Below are 15305 nucleotides of genomic sequence, written 5' to 3'. Positions count from 1 at the left end.
TAGATGTGTTTGAGAGCAGGTATGGGATGACTTAGTGATTTGTAAAGATCAGGGGGAGTTTTCTCTTGATCTGAAGAACTTGTTTCTGCATCATGTTGTACTCTTTTCTTTGCATGAGTTTTCCCCCTGTTTGGGTTTCTCATTCAAAGTTTTTAACGAGACAACATCAACACAAGGTCTATGTCGTATCATCTATTTTTCCCGTGGAGGTTTTCAAGGATGATACATTATGACATAGTTATTGTTGTATTTGAACTAGGATATGAGTTTATATCCCTAGAGTTCAAATGGATCAACAATAGAGTATGACTACTCTCCTTATTTTTCCCGTTGGGTTTTTAAGGAGACTCGGCTCATATGTTGATTTCCCAGATTTTCTGACACGATTATCTTGGAGAAATATTAGCCTGAGTTATATGTCTCATCATTTATTTTCCCCACGGGGGTTTTTGAGATGATGAATATAGACATATTATTGTTCTCTGGGCTAAAGGTCCATTGGAGAACAATGTCGTATTGTGGTTCAATTGAACCACTAACCATTATCCATAAGGATAATTGAGCTTGTGTTGTTCAGATGGAAACAGGAAAATGGAAACATTAACATCTTGCAAAGTCTTGTGATAATCTTGCTGATCTATTCACAAAATCTCTACCATACTCAACGTTTTCAGAAATGTGTTGAGGTGATTGGTATGAGAAGACTCAAGTGTTTGCAAGATCAGGGGGAGTAATTCTCCGTGATATTCGACCTGTTTTATACCATCATATTACACTCTTTTCTTTGTATGAGTTTTGCCTTGTTAAGGTTTTCTCATCCAAAGTTTTTAATGAGGTAATATCAACTAAGCTATATGCTTCATCATTGACTTTTCCCCACAGGGGTTTTTATGCATGATGGTTACAAGCATATTCTTTTGGAGTTCAATATGAGTTTTACTCATAATCCAAAAGACACTGTGTACTCCTTATTTTTCCCACAAGGTTTTTGAGGAGATGGTATAATGAAAGACAAATTGCAGATGATCAAATGGACTTGGATTGATCAAGGGGGAGTGTTACAAAATATGTATATAACATGTGATCAACCCCTGACAGTTATTCCAAGGGACACACCCCTTGGGAACCACTGCAGACACTTGTATATAAACTGTCCTGTCACTGCAATAAAGAACAACAGTTCTGTCATTTGTATTCTCTCTGTCTCTCTCCACTGAGTATACTTTAACACGTTATACTCTCGGCCATGGTGCTCCTCCGTCGACTGCCGTCAGCCCAGTGGCGAAGCCACGTTAAGCTTGCTTGGTGCCAGTGCAACAGGGCAAAAAAAATTACCACTAACTAGATAAATTTTCACTATGTATTTCTTCAAAACTATGTATATTGTTTTAGCGGTGTACCACCATAAATTTGAAGCCCTAGAGCACCGACTCCCCTGTCACAGAGCAAGGTACAGCATGCGCTACAGCTTATCATACCGAGCGCTCTGCCTCTGGGTGACGTGGACTCTAGGACTATAGGAAGCAGCCTAGCAACGTGTACAATAGCCACTCCCGCTCAATTAGTCAAGAAGTCAAGATTTATTAGTTGTACTAGGTGAGTGCCCGTGCGTTGCAACGTAAACATAATATCATAATAACTTATGAACAAATTTGTGTTATACTGTTATGTGAAAATGTTTCGTAATTAATTTGTGATCCTAGCCATACATAAACTTTGTTATTTCAATCCAGCTATTTCATCACTACATTGCAATCAACAGTACCATGCATACTTCTATACATGACTAGGTGAGTACCCGTGCGTTGCAACGGGATCATATAATAACATAATAACTTATATACAAAATGTGTCTTATATTGTTATAAAAAATATTTCATAATCCATTTGTAATCCTAGCCATACATAAATTTTGTTATTTTAATTTAGCTGTTTCACTACTCCATTGCAACCATCAATATCATGCAGACTTCGATATATGTCACGATTTGTATGGTCTCATCATTGAAGAGCACGTGTCACACCTACCGGTAGAAGTTCCCTCGTACATTGTCAGTCATCAGGTACGCACCACCATACACGCTTGCTTAAACAAAAAAGCAAGTGTATGTGTTTGCAAAGAGAATTAAAGGCAGGCCGGCACAAAAGCTACCCCGACGATGGCGAGTGGTCATTGTTGTAGGTCCTCCTCTGCGTCACCTCTGGTGCCAAGATGACGCCATAGTCCTTGATATAGTAGTCGTCGAACGCGCATGACATGGCGAGTATCGATGACTCTTGGCTGGGCTGCCAAACGAAGTGCACCCCGGGCTCATCAGCGAGGTAGTACACCTAGCCGTTGCACCACCGGATGTGCTACTCCTCTACATAAATCTTGTTCGAGGACACTCACACAACGTCAGCAACGACCGTCGTCCCAGCGCATAAGAATTCATGGCCGGTCAGTAGTGACTTACGTGGGAGGTTGAGCTTCAGGTGGATGATGAGCTAGGCGGTGTGACGGCGCCGTTGTCGGATGAGGTGCCCAGAACAACCCAAGAGTCGCTGGCATTGGCGACGACCATGAGGTCCCCCTATTTGAAGATGGACAGCGCAGTGCAGCCGCTCTGGACCGCGTCCAAGCAGCGGCTGCGCCGGAGCTTACCGAACACAGTGACGCATGCGGTCACGTAGTACTGCTTCCAGAGGTCGAACTGGCAGTCGCCAAGCTTCTTTTCATCGTCGATGAGCAACGCCAACGCGAGCGCCTCCTGCCAGTGGTGTTTGTTCGGGGTTTCCAAGTAAGAAACATGGATTCATCTTTGGCGTTGGTTTATGAAAATGACTCACAAGTCAGAGCCATGGAAAAATATTACGGAGAATAAATGTCACACATATAAAAAGAATTTAAGTTGAAAACATTATTCAAACAAAAGAAATTGCATGCAAGACTCTTTTTTAAATACTACTCCATTCATCCAAAAATATAATTCAGGAATCTCGTTGATAATTATCTACTACTACACATTGTGCAAAGGTAGCAGGTGGGCTTTGGGAGAGATGTAGTATATATTTTTACTGTAACAAATATTGACATAAACACACATGTGGTGTAGTGGTAGCTACAAGCACATTTGCTTGAGAGGTCGCATGTTCAAATTCCATTGGAGCCACATTTGTGTTTTTTTAATTTAATTTTAGCTAGGCGTGAGATGCACGTGGGAATGGGATTTGCGGGGAGGGGGGAATGAGAAAGACAGTGTGGGGAGGGGGTAATGGGAATGGCAGAACACTGGCAACACGGAATGCCAGCCAGGAATGGGAATGGGAATGGGCTTTGCGGGGAGGGGAGAATGAGAAAGACAGTGCGGGAATGGGAATGGCAGAACACAAAATGGCAGCCTACCCCTTACCGCCTTAATAAGTAGTAGAGATTTTAAAAATGTCATGTCAGTTGCATCATTTAAATGCTAAGACTATCACAATAAATTACAAACTTATACAAACCTTCAAAAACTACCATAAGGTCTTATAATTCAAATGGATACACCTGATGTGTTCTTTTCTTCTTTACAACTTGCTTGTTGACAGAAACCCCAAGCATGTCATTAATATCAATAAAATATGCCCGGCAGCACAAGTAATGGTGTGGTTGGATGGGAGGGAGCAAGCATCGAGCTTGATGAAACGAACTCATAAAGCACACATATGCTGCAAATCCATAGAGCATGAGAAGTAAACAAACTTGTAAATCTGAAGGACTATCATCACAGAACTTGCATATCCAACCACCTATTAATGAAAACCACTTAAGAAGGCATTAAAACCACTTATGGACCAGATTTAAAATAAAATCTATTGATTCTCAAAGTCATCAAATTATCATAACCTTAGTCCCTACATTGTAGGAAAGTCATATTATGCCATCACTAACTGAACACGGAACATAACTAAGTAAATAGGGGCAAAGAAAAGGTAACATTAGAGATCATAGATGCAATATTAAATTTTTGTATTGCACCTCATGTGATCAGAATTCAGAACCATAAGTGCGGCACTTGTAAGCTCGCATGTGTGCAACCGAAGGAAATAGTAAACTGCAGATGAAGTCTCCTTTAAATAACATGCATATACCACGACTATTTCAGATTTGTAAATTTCCATTGCCTTAAACATTTACAGCAGTCAAACAAAATATTCTTCTTCACGTGTGCTCTATTGAGAATACACTAAGATTGGATAAAAGATGATCGCTACTTGTCCATGAGCTCGATCTCACTTCATGGTCCAAGCTTTATTTGAGCATGCAGTCTTATCAATGGAGTTGCCAGTATCAATCTTGATGTTGCAGAAATCCATTACACAAATCTAAAGGTTAATGCTAAAAAAGAAGAGAAAAAGAGAACCATGAGATCCAAATAATTCAGGACAGCTCAACCTGAACACAACCCTTACAAGGATAGTTGAAGACAAAATCCAAAAGAAAAGCACGATCCTCCAAAAGATTGAAATTACCTCCATTGGATGATACAATATTAGTATCAGATAAAAAGGGCCTTGTGTGGAGAACAAGTATCTTAGAAAAACATTTAATGATATCATGGGCAGATATTGTGGAAGTATTCCCCCTAAATTGAGATTCAGTAACAAACAAAATAGTTCTTTTACAAGAAAAAAGTAAGGTAACTCTGGCAATCTGCTACAGTAAGCAACATAATTTGAAAAATTAGTAAAGCGCTTCCTTTGCTCTGTTGATAACCCAGTAGAACCCTGCTTCCCTACTAATGCATATCTCAGCTGATCAAGCTCTACCAGAGCCATAACCTCCTCGATAAATTCATGTAAAATAGCTCAAAGTGTGCATTATCTAAAATAACCACTTGCCCCTAGATTAAAAAGAGTTAGTACAAGTCATACATGTCTTGTTTTTGTACTTATACCTTTCAAAAGTCGTAAGATTGATAAAAACCACAACGGCTCTTCAGTTGTTATTTGTGGCGACTGTATATCATTTTGATCAACATAACCAGCTATCTTGGCAAAAGTTCTGTCATGGGCATCATAGAGAGCGGTCACTCATGTGGGGCCGCACCTATGCGCGCCAAAAGCGAGAGGCCGCAGGGGGCGCTGGCAGCAGCGCGCGCAAGGAAGGCATGGCAAAGGAAAGCGCGCGCAAGGAAGGAATGGCAAAGGAAAGTGACTGATTTGGTGACTAAATTGATAGACCTAAATTGTAGGGGATATAATTCCAATTAGTCACTTGCCTAATTAGTGGTTGCCTAGTTGGTCAACCGGTGGCCTATATATAGGCCTGTACGCAGGAGACAAAGAAGGGAGGAATATATTATCAAACCAATCTCTCTCTCTTGCAATGACTCTCAAGCGCCTAGGGCTACTACCCTAGAACCAAGCCTGCGGCAGAGAGGTATAACCTCGCCGGAGAAGACAGCTATCCCCATGGACCGAAGGTCCATGACACCTGGTATTAGCTCCAGGTTATCCTCACCACCACCAGCCGCCCATCCCTCACCACCACCAGCCGCCGCGCCATCAGCCGCCGCAACGCCCTCCCACCCGCCCTCTCCAACTCCAGATGCATTCACTCGGCTCGAAGAGAGTTTTAGCCGTTTCGCAGAGAAGTGGGATCAGTTTGTTGTGATGTTCCACCGCTACAAGGAGAAGATAGAGAAGGAATTCCAAGCAGCGTTGCGGCTTCAGACGACAGCGCGAGGGTTCCTGGCATGCCGCTAGGTACAGTCTCTTCGTGGGGAGAAGCACTTTGCTGTGGCCTCCAGGGCCACCCCATGGCCGTCATCACATGAGCAGGCCGTGGTGCGCCTGCAAGCCGCAGTGCGCGGCTTCCTTGTTAGGCGGGCGGTGCGGAAGCTGCACTTGCTGATCAGCTCATCGCTGCACCAACTCGCAGCCTGCGCGCCTAACCACCAGGTCTCGTCTATACTTTTTGAACCACCTGTAGAAGTCGAGATCTGGGTATGCAGCCCCCCTGCACGGCCAAAGAGGGCCGTCTCCTTCATTCGGGCACCTGCCTTGGTGCTGGACAGACCCAACATAAGAACGGGCTGGTTCCTCCTCCACCTTTTATCCAACGTGAAGGCCGCAGTTCAACTCTTTCCTTGGGATCCAGGAGGGCAGGAGGACATAGCTGCAGTTCAAATTTATATTTTTAGTTCCACAATTATTTTGTATTTTCGTCTTAAATAATAAAGGTAAGCCGAGATATAAAAGGCTTAACCTTAAGTCGTGTCAGGTAAGTCTATGGCAGCTCGAGGACGAGCTGGTTCTCAAGGGAGGGGGAGATGTCATGGGCATCATAGAGAGCGGTCACTCATGTGGGGCCGCACCTATGCGCGCCAAAAGCGAGAGGCCGCAGGGGGCGCTGGCAGCAGCGCGTACAAGGAAGGCATGGCAAAGGAAAACGCGCGCAAGGAAGGCATGGCAAAGCAAAGTGACTGATTTGGTGGCTAAATTGATAGACCTAAATTGTAGGGGATATAATTCCAATTAGTCACTTGCCTAATTAGTGGTTGCCTAGTTGGTCAACCGGTGGCCTATATATATGCCTGTACGCAGGAGACAAAGAAGGGATGAATATATTATCAAACCAATCTGTCTCTCTTGTAATGACTCTCAAGCGCCTAGGGCTGCTACCCTAGAACCAAGCCTGTGGCAGAGGGGTATAACCTCACCGGAGAAGACGACGAACCGCGGCTACGACCTTCGTAGCCGAGGGCCCCCTGCTCTAGACGCCTAGGCCCTTGACAACCTGCCAGAAATCTTGATATCACCTTCAATACATCCACCTGTTTTTCTACCAACTAAAACATCAAGATGGGTCATCCTTCCAACACTACTTGAGCCAACCAGTGCCGTTAAGACACATGGCCTAAATACTCCACTTTCTTCAGATAGCAACTGTAGTCTTTTATCAGTTACACCTATGATTTTATTTCCCATATGCATGTAGAAACAATCTTGGCTGGTGATCAACTAAAAAAATATAAATAAAAAGTTTTAGAAGAACAACCTTTGTCATATCAACAAAATAGTTAATTTTGTGAAACATCATTGTTAGTGGTTGAAATGGTAATATCATTCCCTTGTTGACCATTGTTTGCTTTATTGAATTTATGTCTATACGTCAATGTATATCCATTATATTTTCCTTTAGGGAGGTTATGTTCAATTATATATCATAGTTAAGAGTTAAATGTGTAGTTAGCTAGGAGAAAAAATTTGGTATGTACATAATTCAACAAGCAAACATGAAAATTCAATATGAAGACATGCAAATGAAATAAACATACAAACACTGGCAACAGCAAGAGATGCAAATCCTAGCTTTCTTCCTTTACTTAATTATCTCATCAATATCCGATTAAAAGAAAATGCACAAAGTAGCACAAAAGAATAAACAGACAAGAGCACACGAGTATAGAACATAATAGAAGCCTTAACCAATTCAAACAATGGATTAGATGTATCATTACCTGTAACAACAACAAAGCCAACCTCTAAAAACTACCATGGGAATTGGTGGAAGGTAGCACGACTATTCAGACAGTGTACTAAAAGAAAAAGATCATTTAAGTGGCTCATATTTAACCATTCTCAGGATAGCAAGTGCACCTTATAGTGGAAGCACAATAAAATCTCTCTTGCTCTCTTTCTGTCTCTCTCGTAACGACGTTACTTGTAGCTACCACTATCCCAAAAGGAATGCTTGTCGAGGTGCATAGACAAAACTGCATTCTTTTCGGGATGGAGGTAGTAAGGTACAAGCCATCCTAGTTATACCTCTGCCATATCACCTAGTACAATGCACAAAAACAAATTTGTTCATGGTCCCAAAGGATCTGGTTTCACAGGCATCATTTTCTGTTTTCACAAAAGCATCATTTTCTGTGTTTCATAGGGCAAGACAAACATGGCTCAAGCTTAACTACTGTTGTTGTGTGAATTCTACATATTATAATTTTCTATGTTCAGTAGCCCAAAACAGAAACAACTCGAGCTTGACTGTAGTTGTTTCTCCAATGCCAGTTAAGGGTTCACATCTTGATAGTTACAAATTTCTAGTAGTGACTCCAAGGTGGTGATAGAATCAACAAGAGTGGTATAGTCTGCATTCATCAACATTGTAGTCCATGGCTGCAGAAATACCATAGAGATTAGGAGTACAAGAGAAATAGCATAAGAGTGGGTAAACATACCAGATCTTTTTTGGTAGCAAAAATATGCTTCTACAAAAAGGAAGAGAACTAAGCTATTTGAATGAAAGCTACAGAGTTCATTAAAGCTTATTTTCATGACAAATACACCCTTTTTATTTTCAGACAGAGGTACCTGCAGCAAACCAAGCTGACTACACATAAGAAATGTTATGCACTTACAGTTTGGAGTGTTTGTGCTTTTGGCTCAGATCAGATGCATTTGATTCTTGTAGGCTTAAAGCTTGGTCCACCTAAGACGCTCTACTAAAACTAAATGTTTTTTCCAACGAACAACTACATCATTTCGTCCATCACTTAATCAGAGGAGCCATATCAATGCAAAGTAGCATACCTCTAGATCAGAACTCAGAAGTAGACGACCATCTGGACACCCTTCTCCACGAATCCGCACTTGGCATAGTAGGCACGCAGCTCAGGGGTGCAGTCGAGGATGACCTTGTAGCAGCCGGCGTCCCTGGAGATCTTGAGGCAGTTAACATTGGATGAGTGCGCCACAAACTCCTCTACACCAAATGCAAGTCAAGGCATTCCAATAATGTGTGTGAATTTAACAGCCCAATCTCCCTCGATGACTGATATTATTTGCATCAATGTAGCACTTCAGACATTTTCACATACATGTTGGAATGCCAGCAATTGCATTTCTAGGATAATCAACGACAAATCAGTAACGACTACTCGATAATCACCAACAGCTAAATGTGACCTGCCGAATCTCGCAACCACCAAATAACTATTTAACAACTCAACAGAAACAGAAAATTAAGAGTCGGGAGCTCCTTCTCAAACTACTATGCAGCAACCCAAATCTACCCCCCTACTGGTTGAACGACCGCAACAGCAGCGATGGATCGGTCATACAAAAACCACTATGCAGCAACACCGACAAGGAATTAAAAAAAGGAAGCGAAATAGCGCAATGGAAGCGACGAGGATACGGAGCTTGTAGGCGTGCTTGGTGTTGGTCGTCATGGCCGTCTACCTTCACAGCGAATACCGCGCAGCCGGGTCCAATCTCATCTCAAATCACGCTGACGCCACGACGCCACCAACGGGACCCGGCAGCCCTTCCACATGCAACAGCTCTCGAATGATTATTGTCACAACCAATTAAGAACATGAAAACTAATATGCAAACTGTCTTGTAAAGTATTTTTAATGATAAAAGAAAGAAATTTAGCAAGGCCAAACATCCAATTGAGATCTGGTACCAGAGAAAGTGGTCTTTGATGATCTAGTTGCTCCCAAACCCAGCCTAGAAGTATAAGCATAACTCACAGCCTTACAAAATAAGCCTCTCAGTTCAGCTGAATAACCATCTGTTTCAATGAACAAGATTGTATGTAATTTTTAAGCAGATAATGTGTCATTATATAAGAAACAACACAAGTAGATATAAAAGTATAAATACATGTTATTTAGTTAACAAAATTTTTGTGAAGTTAAAAGTCTGATGAAAAATTGAAATGATAAGTAGATATACTTAATCTCAGACTGGATGATGATCTGGTGACTCTCTGAAACGTGGAAGCAGTTCTAACTGACAAGTTCAGGAACCATACTTCTTTCTCTGTCTGGTTCTAACGATATGAACATAAGCTAAATTCTAAAGTTTTTTGTTCTCCTTTGGGCACATGTACAACATGCAAATGAAACAGAGTAAGAGAAAAAGATAAAAGATTAACATTTGCTATTGCTGCCTTCGTACAATAAGGCCAACACCCAACAAATCAAGTAGGTGCCGAATCAAAACCAGAGTGAAGTGCATACCAAACCTGTGGATGGAAGCACATTTTAGAAACTTCATAATGATTGCTTTGCAGCAAAACCAAATGATAAAGATGTTTGTAGTACTAATTTGTTGTTATTTACAAAGTGGCGCAAGGAAGGTTTAGAGGATAAGTAACAATAGATCATTACCATTCTGAACTATTAAAACAAACATAATTAAAGTGATCTTGCTACTGTTTAAAATAAACTTGCTACTGTTATTTTCGAAACTGAATTACCTCTCTTTTTTAAACTGGCAGATTTGTAATCCTAGACATGGATTACAACATCACCTTTTATTTATTAGAAGAAAACAAGCACTATTCAACTTCTGTTTCACATATGATTCAAGTCAAAACAACTTTTCTTCTTCTGAAGATGAGGTCACTGTATTGATTAAGGAGAGAAATTGAAATTTATAGACCTAATTCCAAAAATGCACTCTAACCTTAGTTCACCCTGAATCTGTTTTTGTCATGTTTTGATCTTTTTTGCACTTATGCTCTTTGCTGATTTAGGACAATCTGAATCGAATAATCAGTGGAAATTTCCCGTATCCAGTTGATCAACATCACCTTGACAATCCACATGTTAAAGCCAACTTACTCTTTCAGGTACAATAGTTGTGCCCGATTCCGAAATGGAATGTTAATTTTCTGCAGGATTATAATGAAACAGTTGCAGTGATTGGCCGTTACATAAGTGAGAACTACAATGGTGTTGCTCTGCATCCAATTGATTTTATAGATACCAGTTCTGGGAAGCTTCTGGCTGAGGTGATGGACCCTGACATAATAACAATCAGCCCAGTGAACAAGCTACATCCGCAAGATGACATCCTAGCTACAGGAAGCTCAAGGTAGACCTATCGATACATAAGTATATAATAATGTTATCCAGTGCTATATCTTTTCCCCTCCACAACTCATGAGGTGGTCCTTGTAGGTCTATTTTCATATGGAAGCCAAAAACTGAAGATGAACTTACTGAAGAAAGAGCCAAACAGAAGGCCAAGGAATACGTATATGGATCAAGTTCCCGGAAGAAACCAAATGGCAAGCATGACAATAGTAGTGATGACGACTCAGGTGGTGATTCTGGCGGAAAGAACAAGAAAGCAAAGAAGACTCGCTTCACTCATGCAGTAAAGGGAAAGGGCAAATCCAACGTCTGATGCTTGGTGTACATAGTCGACAGCATTTTGACAAGAAACCATCCATTAACCAGCAAATGAAACAGAGTAAGAGAAAAAGATAAAAGGTTAACATTTGCTATTGCTACCTTCGTACAATAAGGCCAACACCCAACAAATCAAGTAGGTGCCGAATCAAAACCCATGATGAATCTGCACAACCCAATCCGATTCTACGCTTTTTCGAGCATGTTCTTGGCGATCTTGCAGTTGTCATCATTCACCAGAGCCTCACAGAGGTCGAAAGCCTATAGCTTGATTTTTTCCGGTGCCTGCTCGTTGCTCTCGGAGCAAATCCAGTTGAGGACGAGGACGGCCCGCTCGATTGCACGCGCACGGATACGACGCTGGGGCCCTGCACAACTCCTGCCGCCCCTTCCGGCACCTAGCGAGGAGGCCGAGAACCTCGACAGCGCGCGCGGAGAACCGGCGTCGCGTAGCGCGAGGGCGTGCCTCGGTGGTTGGGTCCATGCGCGGTTGAGGGAGGCGATTTCCGCAGGCACGGCAGCGGGGGCTGGGTTCATGCGCGCGCGTGCGCGGTTGTGGGCGAGATCCGTGGGCGGGGGCTGGGTGCATCCGCGGTCCGTGGGCACGGTGGCGGGGGCTGGGTCCATGCGTGTGCCTGCGCGGTTGTGGACAAGATCCGTGGCGGGGGCAGGTTCCACGTGCGGGCGTGGGAGAGGACAGAGGCGGGGGCAAAGTGCGGAACTCTAGCCACGGCGTGCGGCAATCTCAGGGGCGGCGGCGGCGTGGGGAGGGGCGGTCGCGGAGGGGTGGTGAAGGGCGCGCGGATGGGGCGAGGGTAGGCGGGGGCACGGTAGTGTGGACGCTGACGTTACTAACTTAATAGAGTACTATAGATAAAATCTTTTACATTCGATTGTTTTGTATCCTCTATATGACCATATACTTTATATATTATCAATTAACTATGTTAAACTATAGGTATCTTTTTTTATCATAAACAACTTTAAATTATGCACAAATCCTATAAATATATGAAAGCATGCTCGACTATGTTTTTTATATTTGCTATACGTATATATATGTCAAATATTAAGCTTTGGTTGTAAAAAAATTTAACATCTTTTTATATTTGGAAGAAAAAGCAGCGCAGAAGTTCTAGGGCAATAAATTAACTAGCATGCATATGCGTGTAGGAAGACGGAAGCTTCCATTTCAAACAATATTTAGCATCCATTTCAAACAATATTTCACTTGCCTAACGTCAAATCAGGATGCACACGTTGCACGACAAAGCAAAATTTTATAATAATTTGTCCTTATGAAATGCGTAGATTAGTAAAAGATACAACCAAAGTTGACCAATAATATCACACTACCTACTTTATCATCCTATATATACTTAGTAACGTTTTCACCGAGTGTTTTTTAAAAAAGCTGTTTCCAGTAGTGTCTAGGCTCCAATCTAATTCATTCCAGAGGCCCTCGCCAAGTCCCATGAGTCCATGACATAGTCACGTTTAATATTTCATTAGCATCATGATTGAAGATTAATTATAGAAAACACAAAACATAGTGCATCATAAAAATATGACTTTTCCCTAGCAAAAAAAAAGTTTCGATTCCAGAGACCAGAAATATATAAACTACGCCTAAGCCCTAGCATCTACAACCCTTGGTATAAGATATCCAACATCACGGCAGGGAACAAGCTTAACTAGTGAGCGTCTGCTGAACTAGCTAGTATAGCAGCCAGCGTGTGATCTTGGCTTTTTTTTTTTTTGGGGCCAAGAGCGGCGAGCTTTCAAACCTTTTCGACGGGAGCCTCGACGACGCCACGCCGGCAAAGCGGGCATGTTGCGTGAGAGCGCAGCCACAGGTCGATGCACTCGACGTGGAATAGGTGGCCGCACGCCGGCAGCAATCGCACCGTCTCCCCGTCCCGCACCAAGGCGAGGCAGATCGCGCACTGCGCCCACCCGGCGCCCCTCCGGCGGTAAGCGAGCACGGGGATCGCCGACAGCGCGGACGGCGCCAGCCCGCACCGGCTTCTGCCGTTGGCAGCGGTGGCTCCGGCGGCACCGTTTGTGGCCACGGCAGCGGTCGCGTACCCGTTGGCGGCGAAGGCGTTGCGGAAGCAGACGGCCACCATGAACACGATGAGGGCGGAGGCGGACGCGAGGCAGACGAACACCACCGTGTCGCACACCGGCCGGTAGCTGCCGGCGGGGGCATAAGCTTCCATCTCTTCCGCTGCGGCGCCGGTGGGACCGTACAACGACAAGGCCGGGCTGCTAGGTGCTTCGTGCTCTCTCGTTGGTTGGTGAGGCGCAGCAGTCTGGGCCACCGTGAACCACCCAAGTGGGTCGTGGACTGGATTTAGTAGATACAGGCTTCTACTATAGAAATAGTCAATAATTTTTGGCCGGAGATCATTGAAAATAAGTTATTTCCGTCAAAATTAGTTTATTTTCGACGAAACTAAAGTTATTAGGAGTTACGCGCCAGAAGCTTCCAATCGAAAATGGGATTATTTTCGGCTAGCGCAATCAAATACTAGTTATTTTTTGGCGCAGCTTTTTGGATGACCGTTAAAAATAATTCTGGTAGGCTTTAGTTTTGGAATATGACAACCAAAAGATAGAAGAGATATTTCCACGGCTCGGTCTAGTCAACGAAATTAAGGGCTCGTTATATACGACTTATCCTCAATGTTTGGGCTGAATTCTGATTGCATATCTTTAAGTATCTCATCTATCCTATCGATGTCCATATTATTACCATCTTCCTCTTCTACTATAGGTCTATAGCTATGTTATATTTCTTGAATTTGTCCAAAAACTATGTTCTGACACTTGTTCTACGGACACTGAAACTTAGCGATAGTTGACAAAAAAATACACAATTAATTAGTCATAGCAATCCATTTAACTAAGTGAGCCTGATTTTTAATCTAACAGTTGACACCTTTTTCGGGCGTCAATCACTCAATACGAACCAGCGGCGGTGCTCTCTGCACAGGGGCGGACGGTCCACGGCCAGGGCCCGGACGGTCGGCGGCCAGGGCCCGAACGGTCTGCGGCCTGGTGCGAGGCTAAGGTTTCCTGCCTGACGACCGGACGGTCCGCGCCCTGGGGTCTGACGGCCGGACGATCCACGCGTGCGCAGGGGCGGCGGAAGATCGTCGGCGGCGCCTGGATCTCGCTCCCGGGAGGGACCCCGTCGGGGAGGAGGGATCCTAGGTGATGTCTAGGCTCGGGCAGACCGACCTAGACTCCTCTAATCAACGTAGAGTCGAAGAAAAGCGAAGAAGTTGGGGATTGAGAGGCTAAACTAGAACTAGACTAGGACTACTCCTAATTGTACAGGAAATAAATACGAAATAGAAGTATTATTGATTCGATTAATAATTACAAATCGGACGTATACCTCTCTATTTATAGTGGAGGGGGCTAGACCCTTTACAAACTAATCTCACGAGCTAATTCCGTGAATCTAGCTAACAACCGTAGCACAAAACCCGAAACCCTAATCTGCTCTGCGCACGCGCGGACCGTTCGGCCCACAGGCGCGGACCGTTCGTCCCACAGGCGCGGACCGTCTGGACCACGGACCGTCCGGCCTCAGGGCCGGACCGTCCGACGTTCATTTTGGAGCTCAACATATGCCCCCTGCCTTTTGGTGGAGCTGAGCGAACCAAAAGCAACTAACTCGATGTGATCACATCGGTTTTCTTAGGCATCTTGCCACTTACTAGGATGGTACGTAGTGGCCTTTATCTCGATGGTTGACTCAACGGACGTGACCCCATTAGCATTGATCGAACTATCAGTCCCAACACCACCGAGCGTCATACTGGTCCTGACCAATTCGTCACCTTGCTAATTTTTTGAGTGCTCTGGCGTAGCTCCGTAGTCGACCAGGTCTTCTCCTCACAGGTCGTCTTCCTCCATGGGTGTTGGTACGTTGTTGGAGGTGTCTTGGTGTAGTGCGGATGGTTCGGCCTCAGGGGTTGGATGGTCCGCGTCCTATGCGGATGATCCGGCCTTTATAGTCGGACTATCTACCATACCTGCATAGATCTGCACAATTGTTGTTTTATTTTCTGTCTTTATGGTCGTTTGATTTTTCTCAACGACCTTTGATCT

The 15305-nt window shown here is 43.7% G+C and overlaps 1 protein-coding gene across 5 annotated transcripts; it reads right to left on the bottom strand.

Moving 5' to 3' along the window:
• Nucleotides 1-6252: 6252 nt before the first annotated feature.
• LOC103654740 (E3 ubiquitin-protein ligase EL5) lies at nucleotides 6253-14007 on the bottom strand. Of its 5 annotated transcripts, none has more exons than XR_002269327.2 (4): nucleotides 12968-14007; nucleotides 9170-9550; nucleotides 8563-8734; nucleotides 6253-8148 (listed from the first exon to the last, which is right to left on the bottom strand). XR_002269327.2 is itself a non-coding variant. In XM_008681569.3 (2 exons), the coding sequence occupies exons 1-2, from the start codon at nucleotides 13400-13402 to the stop codon at nucleotides 9530-9532; spliced, it is 456 nt and encodes a 151-aa protein (XP_008679791.1). In that variant the 5' UTR covers nucleotides 13403-14007; the 3' UTR covers nucleotides 8896-9529. The 5 variants fall into 5 exon arrangements, 1 of the variants encoding a protein (XP_008679791.1); XR_002269326.2 differs by having other exon boundaries at nucleotides 6253-8734; nucleotides 9170-9298; nucleotides 9443-9550; nucleotides 12968-14006; XR_002269328.2 differs by having other exon boundaries at nucleotides 6253-8734.
• Between the last annotated feature and the right edge of the window lie 1298 nt (nucleotides 14008-15305).

The sequence above is a fragment of the Zea mays genome, chromosome 4 (assembly GCF_902167145.1).
Source record: "Zea mays cultivar B73 chromosome 4, Zm-B73-REFERENCE-NAM-5.0, whole genome shotgun sequence".
Classification (NCBI taxonomy): domain Eukaryota; kingdom Viridiplantae; phylum Streptophyta; class Magnoliopsida; order Poales; family Poaceae; genus Zea; species Zea mays.
This window is presented reverse-complemented; position numbering and strand designations above follow the sequence as displayed.

Bases quoted from the DNA above. Each gene is read 5' to 3' on its own strand.
- LOC103654740 (XM_008681569.3), bottom strand. From the start codon at position 13,402: ATGGAAGCTTATGCCCCCGCCGGCAGCTACCGGCCGGTGTGCGACACG. The intron at 9,551-12,967 runs GTTTGAAAGCTC...TCATTGAAACAG, and splicing joins TCGAGGCTCCCGTCGAAAAG to ATGGTTATTCAGCTGAACTG.